Source organism: Colobus angolensis, unplaced genomic scaffold (assembly GCF_000951035.1).
Source record: "Colobus angolensis palliatus isolate OR3802 unplaced genomic scaffold, Cang.pa_1.0 Scaffold3, whole genome shotgun sequence".
NCBI lineage: Eukaryota > Metazoa > Chordata > Mammalia > Primates > Cercopithecidae > Colobus > Colobus angolensis.
In genome coordinates, this window is record NW_012116265.1 from 23,505,289 (window position 1) to 23,525,432 (window position 20,144).

Here is a 20,144-nt window from a genome sequence, read left to right on the forward strand (position 1 = left end):
TCAAAAAAAATAAGAAGATAGCTGGGCGTGGTGGGTGTGTGCCTGTGGTTTAGGCTACTTGGGAGGCTGAGGTGGAAGGATTGCTTGAGCCCAAAGTAGCAGGGGCCAGAGGTTGCAGTGAGCTGAGATTACACCACTGCACTCTAGCCTGGGTGACAGAGTGATACCTTGTCTCAAAACAACAACAGCAACAAACAAGAAAAAATAAAAGGGAGAGAGAGAAGTTCCATCCTAGTTTCCTTTATAGGATCATCTATTCATCCCTCTCTTTTCCTCTCCTTTTTTCTGTCTAGGTAACTGCTGACCTTTTCTAATAACCACAACGGTTGGTATCTTTTACCAGTTTCTGCCGAAGTAGGTAGATTGTCAGGCATGCATGTTGACTGGGAGGAATCTTGATTTTTTTGGAGTAAAATCTTGGATTCTTTCCTGGTTACAATTCTGGTCTTGGATGTTGGTTATGTCTCAGAGGCTTTAGCCCTTTCCACCCATGGTGCTGGTGTCTCTTCTGCGAGAACTGGGTGGACACTGCATTAGTCAGGGTGGGGCCTCATGGTCCTGATATATCTCTTCATAGCCAAAGGTCTAGTGTCTCAAGAGTTGACTTGCCAGGGTGTGTAACCCTCTGGTGACCAGTGGTCCTTATGCTTTGGGACTCCATCCAGTCAGTATCCCCTGACTACTCTTAATAGCATCAGACTGGTCTGATGGGGAAGACTTTCTGAACCCTGGGCTGTGATGGAGCAAGAACACCCTCCTTCTGTAAAATAACCATTCCCTCTGCTTTCGAATATGTCAGGAGGGTCCTTCCTGGGATGAATGAGCAGTGAGTAATGCTTCTCCCTTGGCTGGCTGGTTGCTGGTGAACAGTGGAGCTGGGGTCAGAGGTTTTGAAGTGGACACTTATTCTTTGCCTTTCTGATGTATGAGTCTCAGCCTTTCTTACCACTGTCTAAGAGTGCTTTCTGCTGCTCTGGGGATGGGTCATTGGATAGGGCACACAGTTTAGAATGGAAAAAAGAGAAGTGGATGATGATTTGATATGGATGGGGGCAGGAACTGGAGATTCCCCTGAGAAATGGCTACCCCTTTGAGGTGGGCATTGGTCGAAGCAACAGGGCCCTAGAGATGGGTAGAAAGTGAGAGATCTTTGGCCGGGCATGGTGGCTCACACCTGTAATCCCAGCACTTTGGGAGGCCGAGGCAGGTGGATCACCCGAGGTTAGGAGTTCGAGACCAGCCTGGCCAACAAGGTGAAACCCTGTCTCTACTAAAAGTAGAAAAAGTAGCAGGCGCCTGAATTCCAGCTACTTGGGAGGAAGAGGCAGGAGAATTGTTTGAACCCAGAGGCAGAGGTTGCAGTGAGCCGAGATCAAGCCATTTTACTCAAACCTGGGGGACAACGAGAGCAAGATTTGTCTCCAAAAAAAAAAAAAAAGCGAGAGATCTTTTAGTTTAGGGTGTTTCATAGTTTTTATAGCCTAGTGTATTAAGGGCTGATGGGAGAGGATTTTTTTATATATATATATATGGATTCTCACTCTTTCGCCCAGGCTGCAGTGCAGTGGCATGATCTTGGCTCACTGCAAGCTCCACATCTCAGATCCACGTCATTCTCCTGCCTCAGCCTCCCGAGTATCTGGGACTACAGGCGCCCACCGCCACACCCAGCTAATTTTTTGTGTTTTTAGTAGAGATGAGGTTTCACCGTGTTAGCCAGGATGGTCTTGATCTTCTGACCTTGTGATCTGCCCACCTCGGCCTCCCAAAGTGCTGGGATTACAAGAGTGAGCCACTGTGCCTGGCCAAGGAGAGGATTTTTAAAAAATCAAAGTGGAGGTTCTAGGTTGAGAATGCTTCATTTGGGGCCCTAGTGAACAGCTATAAGGGACCTACCTGCTACTGCTAGCACCAAATATAAATCTATTTTGAGGGTGAATCTCTAATGGAGAGAGCAGAGCTTTAAGAGTGTAAGGATTCCTCAGCTTACAAGGGATGTAAAGGACTTCTTCAAGGAGAACTACAAACCACTGCTCAGTGAAATAAAAGAGGACACAAATAAATGGAAGAACATACCATGCTCATGGATAGGAAGAATCAATATCGTGAAAATGGCCATACTGCCCAAGGTAATTTATAGATTCAATGCCATCCCCATCAAGCTACCAATGAGTTTCTTCACAGAATTGGAAAAAATTGCTTTAAAGTTCATATGGAACCAAAAAAGAGCCCGCATTGCCAAGACAATCCTAAGTCAAAAGAACAAAGCTGGAGGCATCACGCTACCTGACTTCAAACTATACTACAAGGCTACAGTAACCAAAACAGCATGGTACTGGTACCAAAACAGAGATATAGACCAATGGAACAGAACAGAGTCCTCAGAAATAATACCACACATCTACAGCCATCTGATCTTTGACAAACCTGAGAAAAACAAGAAATGGGGAAAGGATTCGCTATTTAATAAATGGTGCTGGGAAAACTGGCTAGCCATAAGTAGAAAGCTGAAACTGGATCCTTTCCTTACTCCTTATATGAAAATTAATTCAAGATGGATTAGAGACTTAAATATTAGACCTAATACCATAAAAACCCTGGAAGAAAACCTAGGTAATACCATTCAGGACATAGGCATGGGCAGGGACTTCATGTCTAAAACACCAAAAGCAACAGCAACAAAAGCCAAAATTGACAAATGAGATCTAATTAAACTAAAGAACTTCTGCACAGCAAGAGAAACTACCATCAGAGTGAACAGGCAACCTACAGAATGGGAGAAAATTTTTGCAATCTACTCGTCTGACAAAGGGCTAATATCCAGAACCTACAAAGAACTCAAACAAATTTACAAGAAAAAACCCCATCAAAAAGTGGGCAAGGGATATGAACAGACATTTCTCAAAAGAAGATATGCATACAGCCAACAGACACATGAAAAAATGCTCGTCATCACTGGCCATCAGAGAAATGCAAATCAAAACCACAATGAGATACCATCTCACACCAGTTAGAATGGCAATCATTAAAAAGTCAGGAAACAACAGGTGCTGGAGAGGATGTGGAGAAACAGGAACACTTTTACACTATTGGTGGGATTGTAAACTAGTTCAACCACTATGGAAAACAGTATGGCGATTCCCCAAGGATCTAGAACTAGAAATACCATATGACCCAGCCATCCCATTACTGGGTGTATACCCAAAGGATTATAAATCATGCTGCTATAAAGACACATGCACACGTATGTTCATTGCGGCACTATTCACAATAGCAAAGACTTGGAATCAACCCAAATGTCCATCAGTGACAGACGGGATTAAGAAAATGTGGCACATATACACCATGGAATACTATGCAGCCATAAAAAAGGGTGAGTTTTTGTCCTTTGTAGGGACATGGATGCAGCTGGAAACCATCATTCTCAGCAAACTATCACAAGAAGAGAAAACCAAACACCGCATGTTCTCACTCATAGGTGGGAACTGAACAATGAGATCACTTGGACTCGGGAAGGGGAACATCACACACCGGGGCCTATTATGGGGAGTGGGGAGGGGGGAGGGATTGCATTGGGAGTTATACCTGATGTAAATGATGAGTTGATGGGTGCTGATGAGTTAATGGGTGCAGCACACCAACATGGCACAAGTATACATATGTAACAAACCTGCATGTTATGCACATGTACCCTAGAACTTAAAGTATAATAATAAAAAGAAAAGAGCGTAAGGATTCCTTTATTAGTTTTTTTCTCACACTTGTGAACATTTAAGTTTTTGGTTCCTAGCTCTCCCGCTGACCTTCCTTACAGTTTATCTGGATATACCATGTAAAGGATGAGGGGTAGTATTGAGTTTGCAGGGTCCAGCCTGTACTACTCAAAGCAAAACTCAAAACTTCTGAAATGGTTTCAGACCTAGTGTAGGAGGGTTTCTTCTCCTGCCCATCAACACCCTCCCCACAAGCCACAAGCTAATATACTATCTCAGCCATAGTGCTTTTAGCACGTATTTGTCCTAACTTATGCCTGGGGAGATGCTGCCTGCCAGTAAGCTTTTGCCACCACACTTTGCCAAGCTATTAGAGTTTGATCCTGAGTGTCTGTGAGCTTCCCAAATATTTGTTTTATTTATTTATGTAATGGTGCATTCTTGGCTCACTGCAACCTCCACCTCCCGGGTTCAAGCGAGTCTCCTGCCTCAGCCTCCCGAGAAGCTGGGATTACAGGCGCCCACCGTCATGCTCAGCTAATTTTTGTATTTTTAGTAGAGATAGGGTTTCACCATTTTGGTCAAGCTGGTCTCCAACTCCTGACCTCATGTGATCCACCCGCCTCAGCCTCCCAAAGTTTTGGAATTGCAGGCTTGAGCCACCACACCCAAATATTTAGTCTTAACTTCTTAAGCACTCTCATTTAAATATGAAAGCCTGGTTCCCTTCCCTAGAAGGATATGAAATAAGACTCAGGTGGTTTGGTTTTAGTCCAGGCCCTCCTGGGTTCTACTGGAAAGGGCAGTGGTCTTAGAGGTAGAATTAGGTTTGACTGCTAGCTTTGGTGGCTTCTCTGCCAGTTCTCTTCTGTTCTAAACACAGGTTTCTCTCCTTGTCCCTGCCAGTGAGAAGTAGCCATCAGTTTGATAGTGCCTTGTAGAGACCCACTCCTAGTGCTAGGCTCTGTGTTCAGTAGTGTTATGGGCATTGGTCCATTCAGGATGTCAGATTCAGCAAGGTTATGCCCAGTGGATTTATGAGACTGTCCCCAGGCAAAGAAAAGTAAGTTGTGGATTATACACTGTGGCCTATGAGAGACTGGCATTGTAGAGATGTATCTTCTCAACATTTGATCCCCAAATGGAGGGGGCAGCAGGGTATAGTGGAAGGAGCATGGGCCTAGAATCCAGAGCAGGATTCAAATCTTGACTCTTTCACTTCCTAGATGTGGAAAAGTTACTTGTCCTTTGAGTCCCAGCTTCCTCAACTATAAAATGAGGATGCTACCCAACTTGCGGGATTGCCGTGAAAACTGCATGAGGTAATGTGGATGTGAAGTGTCTAGTGTTGCACCTGGGACATAGTAGGTATGCAAAAAAATACTAGCTGCTATTATTATTTTTAAATTATTTATGAAAGTAACAAACATACGTGTTTATCGTAGATGATTTTGACAATGATGAAAGTGAAGAAAAGTGTTTTACTTATCTTATATACTAATGTTTTATTATAATATAGTTACATATGTTAAGCTGCCTACTATATCTTTTTTTTTTTTTGGGATGGAGTCACCCTGTCACCAGGCTGGAGTGCAGTGGCGCGATCTTGGCTCACTGCAACCTCCGCCTCCCGGATTCAAGCGATTCTCTTCCTCAGCTTCCTTAGTAGCTGGGACTACAGACTCCCGCCACCATGCCCAGCTAATTTTTATATTTTTGGTAGAGATGAGGTTTCACCATGTTAGCCGGGATGGTCTTGATCTCTTGACCTTATGATCCATCCGCCTCAGCCTCCCAAAGTGCTGGGATGACAGGCGTGAGCCACCACGCCTGGCCTGTCTTTTTGACATAAATTTTTTTGTTGTTGTTTGTCTTTGAGACGGAGTCTTTCTCTGTCACCCAGGCGAGAGCACAGTGGCGCAATCTTGGCTCACTGCAGAGGCAACCTCTGCCTCTCAGGTTCAAGCGATTCTCCTGCCTCAGCCTCCCGAGTAGCTGGGATTACAGGCGCCCACCACCATGCCTGGCTAATTTTTGTATTTTTAGTAAAGTTGGGGTTTCACCATGTTGGCCAGGCTGGTCTCGAACTCACCTCAGGTGATCCGAACTCACCTCAGGTGATCCATCCACCTCAGCCTCCCAAAGTGCTGAGACTACAGGCGTAAGCCACTGCACCCAGCCTGATATAAAATTCTGGAAGTGACATGTGTACATAATCTAGTTTAAAAAGCTGAAATGTATTACAAGTCTTGTATTAAATAACGAAGGTCTCCTGCTTTATTCTTTCTCACTCACTGTCTCTTCCTCCTGGCTGGTGTTCTTCTTGAGGGGAGATATTGGTTTAATTTATACAGTATTTGAACACCTGGTGCCTATTAACACAGTGCATGATACATATGGGCTTTCAGTACATGTGGGTTATTATATTGTTTTTGAAAGGTTTAAGTCAGTACTTAGTATAGAACACAGATTTCAGGTTGATTAATTTTACGGCAGTTTGGAGAGGCTATCCAAAGCTTTCATGATATCATACTGAGGCTCTGTTGACTGGGATCTTGGTTTTGGTTTAGATTTGCAATTTTAGTCTGTCTGTGTCTGTTTTGCTGTAGTAATGAGCAAGATATTTTGTAGGAGTTGAACTTTGTATTAATTCAGTTAGGTTAGCTATGAGAAATAGACACTTAAAGTACAGTAGCTGAAACAAGTGTCTCTCTTGTATGTAAAAGTTTGGCAGGAGATGGCCTGTGATTGGCAAGACATCTCTGTTTCATGAGCCTTACTTCCTCGTTCACAGCTCTGCCAACTCTTGGGGCATGGTTGTGTCCTCATGGGTCCAAGATGGTAGTTAGGCTTCCAGCTATCACATTCACTTTCCAGGTAGCACAGTGTAGAAAGGGGTGAAGAACAAAGTCCAAAGGCCTAGAGCTGGAATCTTTTAAGACAGGTTACAGAAAGCACCTACAATGACACTTTTTCATTACCTGGCTACATCTTGGAACAAGGAGCTGGAAAATGTAGTGAATGTTCTGAGTGGCCTGGTGCCCATGTTGCAGTTGTGGGTTCCATTACTATGGGAGGAGGGGAGAATAACCACTGAAGGGCGACTAGCAGTCTGGGTCACAGATTTCAGGCTCTTTTCCTATCATTAATCCCTTGTTAGTCCTTCCCTGATGTGCTGCCAGGATTGCTAATGTAGCAATCCCTTTCTGCTGTGTTTTCAATTTGTTTTCTCTTTCTGCTGCTGACTCTGTCCTTCTGCTTTAACCCTTGCTTGGAGATTTCTCTCCCATTCACCCCTTCAGAGCTGGAGGCCTTGAAACACTTGCTTGGATGTGCGATGGAAGCAGACAGCTAATTCCTTCCTTGGGGGCAATGACCTACTGCTTTCTGCATAACATGCTTATAGTTGCAGCATTGAGATCAGTAGTTCCCTTGGGAGGGGGTTACTGAAAGGTGTCTTTGAATCTAACAGTGTTTGTATAAAGTGTAAATATTTCTGTTTTTTACATGTGCATGGGTGCTGTTGTGTTGCTAAAATATGAATTCACTTAAAAGCGTTTTCTTAGGGTGTTTAGTATTTTCTTAGTGTTTAATATGGCATGGTGGTCTGGGGTCCTGACTGATTTCATTCAGGCCTGAGCTGAATGAAATGTCCTGGCTCCGCCTCTTCCCGTTTGTGGACCAGCCTGCATGAATTTCAGTCTCCACATCTGAAAGTGGGCATAGTTATACCTATTTTCCAGTATTGATGAGAGGATTAAATAAGATTATAGGTGTAAATCATTTAGCTTAGCACCTGGTATGTGCTAAGGACTCCATAAACATTAGCTGTGATTATTTTCTTCTTAATCAACACACACTAAAAGTACAAATAGCATCATAATGGCTTTTTTTTTTTCCAGCTGAAAGGACATATTTTGAAAGGTTGGAAATCATTACTGTAGCTTGTCAGAGGACTCCAATATAGCCAGCCCGGGAATAGGTAGCTGGGGACCAGTACCTAAACTGATTTAAGCAGATACCTTTTAGGATGATTTGCATTCATTTATTAATTCCAGATGAATGTTTACTGAGTGCTTATTATTCCTCTTCAGGTTACAGGCATAGAAGGGAGACCACTGTAGTTCGGCTTTCTAGCTCAGGAAAAGGTCACTGTAGTGAATGCTCTCTCTATCGGGGGTGTTTTGTACCCATTCATTTGCTTTGGTTTCCTCTTTTATACCAAAAGGGAGTGACTCCTAAGTCCCCAAGGACCCGATTCTCTCCACCTTTCTGTAGTTACTGTGGCAGGGACTTTTGGCTGCCGTGCCTGAGTCCTTGTCGGGAAGCATAGCTTTGCTGGTTGTGCCAGTGGAACCTGGTGCAGCTCTGCTGACAATGTGGAAGCTGCTGGGGCCACCGTTGCTGCTGGCATCTCCCTTCCATCTCTAGCCAGCACCACAACTCTGCTGAGGTCAAGTCAGGGAGTCTAGGTGGTGAATCATTTGCCTTGGTAAGCAAGTCTGGCCTCTCTTGGCTTTGCCTGGAGAGACAGAGCGGGCACAGCACCAGGGGCCAGGAGAAGCTGGGGGATGCACACTGGCCGTGCCCTGGCTGCCTGGTAGTGGTCCATGAGTCAGGCTCTCCCATGCAGATCTTGCTGCGTCAGCACAACAGGGAGCCTGCTCTGTGCTGGGTCTGAGATCATCTTCCTTCCTCCACTGGAGGCAACGTGCTGTAGGAAGCAAATGTCCCAAGTGCCACTCAGGCGCTCTAATGGCTGGCTGTGTCTAATGAATAGGGCTTTTCTCTGGGGTAGAATCACTTCACCTGACTCCTTTTCCCCCTACGTTTAGCTGTTCTTCAGCTCAGATAGATGGTGGAGCTTGGCTGGCTCCTGGGAAGGACTGACACAGCTTCCAGGGAGTTATAGACTCCAGGAATGTCAGAGGTAGGGAAATGGGGGCCTGGTGAAGGTCACACAGTGGTGGAGCGAGAACCCAGACACCCTGGATCTCCATCTGTTGCTTTTTTCTTTCTGCCTTGGTGTAGCTCAGAGACTGTTTTTATTAAGGCAAGACAGGATACTGTGACACAGATCTGGAGTTTAAGCCCTGGGCTTTGGCAGTAACAAGCAGGAGTACGTGTATGCCTTTCTCTATTACGCCCTCCCAGGATGGATTTTGCATATCAGGAGAGATGGAAGAACCAAGTGATGGAAAGCTGGAAGCCTTTGAAAGTTTCCTTTGTAGGCTACGCTAGTTTCCTTCTCCCTACCCCAAGAAAACAAAACTGAACGCAAGGTTCTATGCTAGGGTAGTAGATTGAACATGTCAAATGCTACAACTACCTTTACTCCCTCCTGAAACCCAGTGAAAACCACAGCAAACCCACAAGGTGAATGGGAGAAGAGATGGTAGCTGTTTTGTTCTGGAGGATGGAAAACTGATGGAGAAGTGGTAATTGACTTAGAACACTTGAAAAAGATAATTCTAAGCTGACAGTAGGGAAAGCAAAAAAAAAAAACAACCCAAAAAAACAGCAATCCCTTTATACCACAGAATCTCCTCCACTTTATGCAGCCATTTGACTGCCTTTTCTTCTTGGAAAGGGTAAAACAAGAGTTACTGGACTGGAGACATCAAGCACAGAAAAAAATAAATAAAACGAAACGTATCTCCTACACATCCTTTCTAAGGAACTACTGGAGAGTGCACACCACCAAAGCAGGGGAAGGAATCAGTAAAGAGGGGAGAGGGTTATAGGACACGGGGATTAACACAGGAGGGAGATGAAGGGAACCCCTGAGGACAGCGTACCAGACGTAGAGGATGGGCAGCTTAGATCCGAGCAGCGTGACTCAGGATGTCATCACCAACTTACCTGCAATCATTGTGCCATTGATTTAACTGGAGGACTGACTACCTGGGGAAGCTTGGGGCAGATTGTATCTGCTCTTGGCTGTCTCGCTCATGTGCTGATGAAGCTCCTGTCGCCCCTCCTTGCCCTGCTGACTGGATAGACTCATTTTATATTAACAGAAGTGTTTTCTTTGCCCAACCCTCAGTGCTAAAGGTAGGCCCAAGTGAATTCAGAGACAGAAAATATGAGCCAGGCACAGTGGCTCACGCCTGTAATCCCAGCACTTTGCGAAGCCATGGCGGGCGGATTACTTGATGTCAGGAGTTCAAGACCAGCCTGGCCAACATGGTGAAACCCATCTCTACTAAAAATACAAAATAAAGTAGCTGGGCATCCTGGTGTGTGCCTGTGATCCCAGCTACACAGGAGGCTGAGGCAGGAGAATTGCTTGAACCTAGGAAGTAGAGGTTGCAGTGAGCTGAGATTGTGCCATTGCACTCCAGTCTGGGCGACAGATTGAGACTCAAAAACAAACAAACAAAAGAAACAGAAAATACAGAAGAGTCCCACTCTCCCAATTACCTTGACCCCTACTGCCAGATGCCCCCACTGTGATTACCCGTTCTGTGTTCCTAGGACTTGTTCATGATCTTGCCTATCAACTTTCCCATGAAGAGCTCTTGTGAATTCCATGGGACCATGACCAGAGACTCTGTTTAGCTTATTCCCTTCGGGAACGCTTCATTTAGCAAAGGCAGTATTTTTACTCCCCCATGGTATTGTAGGGGGAATAGTGTCCCCTGCAACCCTCCACAAAAATGATATGTTGAAGTCCTAACCTGTGAAATTTGGAAATACCGTCTTTGCAGATGTAGTCAAGTTAAGATGAGGTCATACTGGATTAGGATGGGCCCTAATTCAATGACCGGTGTCCTTATAAGGAGACACAGACAAACAGAGAGGAGAATATCAGGTGAAGATGCAGATAGACACACAGAGAGAAGATGGCCACATGAAGATGCAGGCAGAGATTGGACTTATGCTGCTGCAAGCCAAGGGACACTAAAAGCTACTGGCAGCTACCAGAACCTAGAAGGGTCAAAGAAGGATCCTTCCCGAGAACCCTGAAGGGAGATGGCCCTGCTGACACCTTGATTTTGGACTTCTAACCTCCAGAACTGTGAGAGAATAATTTCTGTTGTTTTAAGCCACCCAGTTTGTGTTAATTTGTTACGGCAGCCCTAGGAGGCTACAACACACAGCTTCATTTTTTGTTCCCACTTACTTTTTCAAAATTAAACATTATCTTATTTAGAGATGTGTACATAACTGGTAAAATCATAAAGAGAAGTAAAGAAATGAATAACAAGTCAAGGTTGTCAGATGTTTGGGGAAAAAGGAAAGGGGGTGGTGGAGAGAGACACATGGAACTTCTAAAGGAACTGGATGGAGTTATGTGGGTTTTCATATTATGTTCTTTAAACAATATATACATTTTTTTAATTTTAGAAATGGAGTTTCACTGTGTTGCCCAGATTGGAGTGCAGTGGCTGTTCACAGGCACAAACATAGTGCACTACAGACTTGAATTCCTGGGCTCAAGCCATTCTCCTGCCTCAGCCTCCCAAGTAGCTGGGACTACAGGTGTGCTCCACCACTCCCAGCCATATATACATTTGTACATATTACATGTATACATTTTAGTGTACTCTCCTATGTGTATAATACATTTAACAATAAACTTTAAGAAATAAAACAAAACGTAACCCTCAAAACCAAATTAGCTGAGTTACCTAATGTAGGAGAGATGGTGCCAAATCATCTGAACCAAATGCAGGCCTGAGGACATGAGCCTTGGCACCAAGGTGAGCATTTAGCAGATTGGAGCCCCTTGTACTAATGGAGATGAATAATAAATAAGAAATCTGAAAATGACATAGATCATCAACCAAAGCTAAGTTTACCATTAGGACCTAATGGGAGAGTCGCCTCAGTGATGCCAAGTTTTGAGAGCCTGGCCTTGGCTAAGTGATATTAGGTCAGATTCACAAAGCCCTTTGTGGCAAGACACCTCCCATTTCTCCTGCTGACCTCCTAATGGGATGGCCTTGAGACCATTTTAAGTGGTGTGCATTAAGCAACATTGAATCCCAAAGAAAGTCATTCAACTTCTTTGTATAAATTGAGGATCAACATTCATTTTGGGGCTGTTTGTCTATAATTCCTCTCTAACACTTCAAATCTTTCTTCTCAATCAGAGAAGGCAGGCCTTAGGCTCAGCACTTTGACCATATGTGGGTCTGCTACGACACCATTTATTTTTGTTTCATTTTATATGTTTGTACAGATTACTCAATGTTAGGAAAATTTTTGGCTTTCCCATTTACAATCGTGATATGAAATTTCTTTAAAATTTTTGTTTAATGTTTAATTTTTGTGGGTACATAGTAGGTGTATATATTTTTGGGGTACATGAGATATTTTGATACCGGAATGTGATGCATAATAATCACATCATGGAAAATGGGGTATCTGTCCCCTTAAGCGTTTATCCTTTGTGTTACAAGCAGCTCAATTATACTTTTAGTTACTTTTAAATGTACAATTAAATTAATTTGACTATAGTCGCACTGTTGTGCTATCAAATACTAGGTCTTATTCTATTTTTTGATGCCCATTAACTATTATTTAAATAATAATATTAAGCGGTATATATAGTTGGTGTCCTAATTGGGAAATAATCAAGAATGATGTCTTTGTGTCAGGCACAGTGGCTCACTTCTGTAATTCCAGTGTTTAGGAAGCTGAGGAAGGAAGATCACTTGAGGCCAGGAGTTCACGACCAACCGGTCTACATAAAAAATAAAAAAATTAGCTGAGCATGGTGGTGTGCACCTGTAGTCCTTGCTACTCAGAATGCTGAGGTGGAAGAACGCTTGAGCCTAGTAGTTCAAGGTGACAGTGAGCTATGACTGCACCACTGCACTCCATGCTGGGCAACAGAGTGAGACCCTGTCTTGACCTGATGTTCACTTTTGTCACGTTATCTTTCCTTATAGAAGTGGAAAGGCCATTGAGATAAGCTGAGAGTCTTCAGGTTATCTTTCCCTGTGTGTTCCCTACTCCACCTGGCAATAACTGGGTGTGTTAGTCACTGGTGAACCCCTGGCTGAGGTATTACTCTTTCTCTAGTCTCCTCCCAATGCCCCTCCACCCCCTGTCCCAATACCTGGCAACAATAACATGGGAAAGTGGATAGTTTGAGAAGATGCACAGATATCCCATTGGTCAAGTACATGACCAGCAAGAGATGAGTTCTTTTTTTTTTTTTTTTGAGACTGAGTCTCATTCTGTCACCCAGGCTATAGTACAGTAGTGCAATCTTGGCTCCCTGCAACCTCCGCCTCATGGGATCAAGAAATTCTCCTGCCTCAGCCTCCCAAGTAGCTGGAACTACAAGTGTGTGCCACCCCGTCCAGCTAATTTTTGTATTTTTAGTAGAGACAGGGTTGTGCTATGTTGGCCAGGCTGGTCTTGAACTGCTGACCTCGGGTGATCCACCCTCGGCCTCCTAAAGTGCTGAGATTACAGGCATGAGCCACCACACCCAGCCGGGATGAGTTCTTTCAAAGAGCCTTGTCCTGTGCTTGGTTCTTAAAGGGGATATGGCATAAGTTCCAGAAGAAAAAGAATGAGGTTTTTGCTTTCTAGGAGTCATACTGTATCACATCTAGCGGAAATGATGACCCTCATATATATGCAGCAGTCAGGAATGATTAGAAGTGCATATAATGTTAGATTATGTGGTATTTGGATGCTGAAGGAAGAATTCAGGAAAAAGAAGTGCAGGGTTGACTGATCAATGACAGTTTTAGGGATTAGGCAGAATTGGAGGCAAGTCTTAAAGACACATAGGATTTCTTTGTGGCCTCTGTACGGCATGGCACAAAGGTAAAGAATGTGGTTCTGAAGTCAGACAGATCTGGATTTGATTCCCTTCCCTGTCCCTCACTGACTGGGCAACTGGCTTAACCTTTCTGTGTCTGGTTTGGAGTGCATAAAATGGGGAAAATAATTACGCCTACTTCTGAGGGTTGATTTAAGGATTAATAAAGGCGATGGACATAAACAGCATCGTGCTGCTACATAGTAAGTGACCCATAATGAGTGACTGTCATTATTAATCAAGCATTCCATTTATCTCTACAGCAAAAACGTATTCCATGGTTATTGTGTGTCAGGGACTGCCAGGCCTTCCATATCAGTCCCTTGAGCACTGAACCCTATGGTTTCCATTTATGTACAGGATACCTAATTATAATAATAACTATAGTGTTCCAAGTGCCAGGTACTCTGCTAGTTGCTTGATTACTGTATCACCTTTAATCTTTATCCCCATTTTGTAGAAGCAGGAATTGAGGTACAAAGTGTAAGAGATTTGTCCAGGGTCACATTAAGAGTGTCAAGCCTAGGATTTAAATTATCTCCTCTTTTCCTGTTCCATACTGACTCTTGTTACTGTGAATCTAGACCCATTATTTCCAAAACTAAACTTGGCTTCTTCAAATGGGCTTTTTCTCTGAACTTCCCAATCAGGGGCACCACCATTCTTCTGCTTGTCACCCAAACCTGAAAGGCTGGAGATGTCTTCCTTCTCCATCAAGCCCCTACATCTGGTTAATCACTAGGTCTTTAGTTCCAATGTATCTTTTCCTTTCTGTTCCACTGCCTGGCCAGGCCCCCATTGACTTATACCTACACTCATTAGTTCTTCTCAGTACAGTCACACATCACTTAATGGCAGGGATACATTCTGAGAAATGCATCATTAGGCAATTTCATCATTGTGCGAACATCAGAGTGTACTTATACTACACACCTGGGCTATATGGTGTAGCCCAAACCTGTCCTGCCGTGGCTCAGGATAGCTTTTTCCTTTTTTTTTTTTTTTTCTTCAGCTTATCAGCTGTTGTTAGTGTATTTTATGTGTGGCCCAAGACATTTGCAATGTGGCCCAGGGAAGCCAAAAGATTGGACACCCCTGCTGTAGTCTGTTGTTTCCAGGCTACAAACCTGTACATGTTACTGTACTGAATATTGTAGGCAATTGTAATGCAATGGTAAGAATTTGTGTATCTAGATGTATCTGTAAATAGAAAAGGTACAGTAAAAATGTGATATAAAAATAAAAAATGGTACATCTTTACAGAACACCCACCATGAATGGAGCTTACAGGACTGGAAGTTGCTCTGAGTGAGTGAATAGTGAGTGAATGTGAAGACCTAGGACATTACTGTGCACCACCATAGACTTTATATTAAACACTGTACATTTAGGCTACACTAAATTTATAAAGAAAACTTTTTTTTTAGACGGAGTCTCACTCTGTCACCCAGGCTCGCATGCAATGGTGCAATCATGGCTCACTGCAACCTCTGCCTCCCAGGTTCAAGCAGTTCTTCTGCCTCAACCTCCTGAGTAGCTGGGAGTACAAGCACGCACCACCACACCCAGCTAATTTTTTGTATTTTTAGTAGAGATGGGTTTTTGCTGTGTTGGCCAGGCTGGTCTTGAACTGTTGACCTCAAGTGATCCTCCTGCCTCGGCCTCCCAAAGTGCTGGGATTGTAGGCCTGAGCCACTGCGCCCAGCTGAAAAATTTTCTTTTTTCAATAATAAATTAATCTTAGTTTACTGTAACTTTTTAACTTTATAAACAAAAATTGTTTACGTCATAACTCTTTTTTAACAATAGAGCTTAACATAAACACACTGTACAGCTGTACAAAAACATTTCCTTTCTTTTATCCATATTCTATGAGCTTTTTTCTATTTACTTTATTTATTTTTTTTTTTTTTGAGAGTGAGAGGTCTCACTCTGCCGCTCAAACTGAAGTACAGTGGTATGATCATGGCTCTCTGCAGCTTTGACTTCCCAGGCTCAAGTGATCCTCCTACCTCAGCCTCCTGAGTAGCTGGGACTACAGGCATGCACCACCACACCTGGCTAATTTTTCAATTTTTTTGTAGAGACAAGGTTTCGCTATGTTTTCAAGGCTGCTCTCTAGCTCCTGGGCTCAAACGATCCTCCCACCTTGCCCTCCAAAAGTGCTGGGATTACAGGCATAAGCCCCCATGCTTGGCCTACATTTTTTTTTTAAACATACGTTTTTTGTTGTTGTTTTTACATTTTAAACTTTTTTGTTAAAAATCAAGACACAAACACACACTTTAGCTTTGGTCTACACAGGGTCAAGATCATCAGTATCACAGTCTTCCACCTCTACATCTTGTTCCACTGGAAGGGGCAAAACACACCTGGAGCTGTTATCTCCTATAATAACAACGCCTTCTTCTGGAATGCTTCCTGAAGAACCTGCCTGATGCCGTTTGACAGTTAACTTTTTTTTTTTTTTTTTTTTTTTTACATAAGTAGAAGGAGTGCACTCTAAAATAATGGTAAAAAGTGTAGTATGCTGGCCAGGCACAATGGCTCCCACCAGTAATCCCAACACTTTGGGAGGCCAAGGTGGGAGGATCGCTTGAGCCGAGGAGCTTGAGACCAGCCTGGACAATGAAGTGAGACCCCCTTCTCTACAAAAACTAAACTAATGAACTGGGCGTGGTGGCACATACCTATAGTCACAGCCACTCAGGAGGCGGAGGTGGGAGAATCACTTGACTCCAGGAGATCGAGGCTGCAGTGAGCTATGATTGCACCACTGCACACCAGCCTGAGTGACAGAGTGAGACCTTGGGTCCAAAAAAAAAAAAAAACTAGCTACATAAATCAGTAACATAGTCACTTATTAGCATTATCAAGTATTATGTATGGTACATAATTGTATATGCTGTGCTATTATACGACTGGCCGCACAGTAGGTTTGTTTACAGCAGCATCACCACAGACACATAAGAATACATGGTGCTATGACATTATGACAGCTGCCATCATCACTAGGCGATAGGAAGTTTTTAACCCTATTCTTACTTTGTGGTACCACTGTCATGTATGTGGTTTGTCACTGACTGAAACGTCATTATGTGGTGCATGACTGTTTTTGCCATTGCCTGACAGGAGAGGTGAGGTTACACAATGCACTCTCATGAACTTCACCAAAATTTAATAAAACATTCTTACATTTTTCAAGATGTGAAAGCATGACAATTTGTTATTGCCACAGCTGTTTGTCAGTGGTAGAAGTTTACAGTGGGCTTACTGCAGTGGTACAAATACATAAACTGCTGTGAATATAACCTTTTGCTTCCACTCAGGAAAGTATGTTGGGAGATAACTGCTGTCCACTCTGTTTTTGTTTTAAAGCTTTCCTCTTTAAACAAATAGGGCTGGGACAACTGCATAGCCACATGCAAAAGAGTGAAGTTGGACCCCTATCTCATTTTATATGCAGAAATTAAAAATGGGTCTATGACCTAAATGTAAGAGCTGAAACCATAAAACTTTTGGAAGAAAACATAGAATTAAATCTTCATGATCTTGAGTTTGTTAATGGTTCTTAGATATTATACCAAAAGTATGTGCAATAAATAAAAAAATAAAGTGGACTTCATCTAAATTAAAAACTTTGGTGTATCAAAGGTATCAAGTAAGTGAGAAGACAGCCAACAGAATGGGAGAAATATTTGCAAGTCATGTATCTGATAAGGGTCTAGTATCAGAATATATGAAGAGCTCTTATAACTCAATAATGAAAAGACAAACCACCCACTTTAAAAAGGGACAAAGGATTGAATGGACATTTCTCCAAAGAAGATATACAAATGGACAAGAAGCTCATGAGAAGATAGATGTTCAATACCATTAGTCATCAGGGAAATGCAAACCCAAACCACAGTGAGTTACCATATCACATGCACTAGGTTGGCAATAAGAATACCAATAATAAGGAAAATAACAAGTATTCGTGAGGATGTGGAGAATACTTGGAGCCCCCATAGTCTGCTTGTGGAAACGTAAAATGGTTCAGCTGCTGTGCAGAACAATTTGGTGGTTCCTTAAAAAGACAAACATGAATTACCATGTGATCTAGCAAATGTACTCCTAGGTATATACCCCCCAAATGACAAATATACAAATATATGTATACACACGTTCATACACACTAGTCACAGAAGCCAGGAAGTGGAAACAACCCATGTGTCTATCAGTGGACAAAAGGAGAAACTGTAGTATGTACATACAGTGGAATATTATTCATCCATAAAGAGGAATGAAGTACTGATATGTTATAATGTGGATGGACTTGAAAACATGTTCAATGAAATAAGCAGGGGTGTCACATATTGTATGATTGAATTTACATAAAGTGTTCAGAACAGGTAAATCCATAAAGACAAAGGAGATTGGTGGTTGCTAGGGTTTGGGAGGAGGGAGAATGGGGAATAATTGCTTAATGGGTACAGGGTTTCCTTTTGGAGTGGCGAAAATGTTTTGGAACTAGACAGAGGTGGTAGTTGTACAACATTGTGAATGTACTCAATATCACTAAATTGTTCACTTTGAAATGGTTAATTTTATGTTATGTGGATTTCAGCTCAAAAAAAAGGTCTACAAAAAATAAAATAAGGCTTTCACAAGCTTTGGTGCTTTAATGATTAGTAGCAATGAGTGCTTGGTAGATACCAGTATTTGAGGACATGATTATTGAGAGTCACTGGCGTGCACCACCATGCCCAGCTAATTTGTTGTATTTTTATTAGAGACGAGGTTTCACCATGTTGGCCAGGCAGGTGTCGAACTCCTAATCTCAGGTGATCCACCCGTCTTGGCATCCCCAAATGCTGGGATTACATGCGCGAGCCACCGTGCCCAGCCAGGAATGTATTTAATTGTGATGTGTGTATCTTAGTTTCTTCATCAGTAAAACTGAGATGGCGATAGTACCTGCCTTGTAAGTTGTTGTGAGGATTAGAGATAGTGACAATAAATTGGGTGGTACAAAAATGAATGCACTATAGGTGTTTAAGAAGTGATGGCTCTGACCATCAATCTATGGCAGCTAAACACTGGATCCCGCAGGAGAGGCCAGGAGGATGGCAGAAGAGTTCTGTTCTGTGGTTTTCCTGTGATTAATCCAGACTCTGGTTTCTTCTGTATTCATTTCCTTGCCCAGTATTGATCCTCCAGAAGGTGGAGAATGGAGACCTGAGCAACAAGATTCTGAAGATCACTGATTTTGGCCTGGCTCGGGAATGGCACCGAACCACCAAGATGAGTGCAGCAGGGACGTATGCTTGGATGGCACCCGAAGTCATCCGGGCCTCCATGTTTTCCAAAGGCAGTGACGTGTGGAGGTAAGGTCCAGAGGGCCAGGGACAGCATTTCCCAGGTCCATCTTGGTGGCACACACATTTCAAGACTTGGAGAATTGAGGTTACATAGGATCCCAGGCACCCGAAATAGGTCTAAGTGACCTCCCCACACAGTCGTCTATGCCAATTCCCATGTTGCCAGGGGACAGTTTCTAATGCTTTCATCTACCAAAAAAATCCCTCAAGTGCTATATGCAGGCCACTTTTTGCTGGTGATTGCTCCCTAGGAAAGGCCAGTAGATTCCAGGGGCAACATGTATTCCCATCTCTGCCCTGTAAGATGGGAAGGACACTCAGTCCCTCCTGGAGAGCTTCGCGAGGATCAGCCTGGCTTGCTTAGCAACAGTGCTAGGCTTTCATGGTTGTTACTGCTGAACTTGGGGAGAAGATTAACCCAATGTCTTCACGCTAAGCTCCTAAGCCAATGAATATTCTTTGTGCAGTCTCTTTTTTCTTGATGGCCTAAAAATTATCTTTTGCAGTTATCTAGTTAATCTTTTAGTCAAGGCTCTATCTGTTGACATTAATCCAGAAATCGGGAAAAAAAAAAAAAAGGCTCCCAAGTATGTACCCAGAACTGCAGAGCCACAGACTAGAAATGACCAGCCATCCTCCTAGTTAATGTGAGCCCAAAAGGTTGCAAGGAAATAGATCTAAAAATTTTCCCAGCTGAGGAAGGATGAGCAACTACTCAGTCGTCATGGCTGTGGGACAGTAGCATCACCTTGGTATACAAAAGAAAGGACTGTAGTTTATCATTATATATCAGTCCATGGAGTTGTTATCCTGATGTATTATAAAGTGAGCTTCTGTGTGTGTCTGTGTGTGTGTGTGTACACGCACACGTATATTTTAAATAATAGTTTTATTGAGCTATTATTCACATACCATAAAGCTAACCCTTTGTACACTTTAGAGTATAGAAGTTGGCTGGATAGTGGCTAATGCCTGTAATCCCAGGACTTTGGGAGGCTGAGGCAGGTGGATCACGAGGTCAGGAGATCGAGACCATCCTGGCTAATGTGGTGAAACCCGGTCTCTACTAAAAATACAGAAAATTAGCCAGGCGTGGTGGTGGTGGGCGCCTGTAGTCCCAGCTACCCCGGAAGCTGAGGCAGGAGAATGGCATGAACCGGAAGGTGGAGCTTGCAGTGAGCCGAGATAGCGCCACTGCACTCCAGCCTGGGCGACAGAGCGAGACTCTGTCTCAAAATTACAATAGTAAAACGTTTTCTATAGAAAAAATTTGAAAATATG

The 20,144-nt window shown here is 43.2% G+C and overlaps 1 protein-coding gene across 3 annotated transcripts in view; it reads left to right on the top strand.

Annotated features, from left to right (window-relative positions):
- The window catches only part of MAP3K9 (mitogen-activated protein kinase kinase kinase 9), a 77,546-nt gene that overhangs the window by 30,467 nt on the left and 26,935 nt on the right, over positions 1-20,144 (top strand). For 2 of the 3 annotated variants that reach the window (XM_011949640.1, XM_011949641.1), the window contains exon 2: positions 18,689-18,869. In XM_011949640.1, coding sequence (XP_011805030.1) covers positions 18,689-18,869 — 181 coding nt within the window. Of the gene's footprint in view, positions 1-14,763; positions 14,809-18,688; positions 18,870-20,144 lie in introns of all 3 variants that reach the window. The other variant, XM_011949642.1, reaches the window with a different exon arrangement.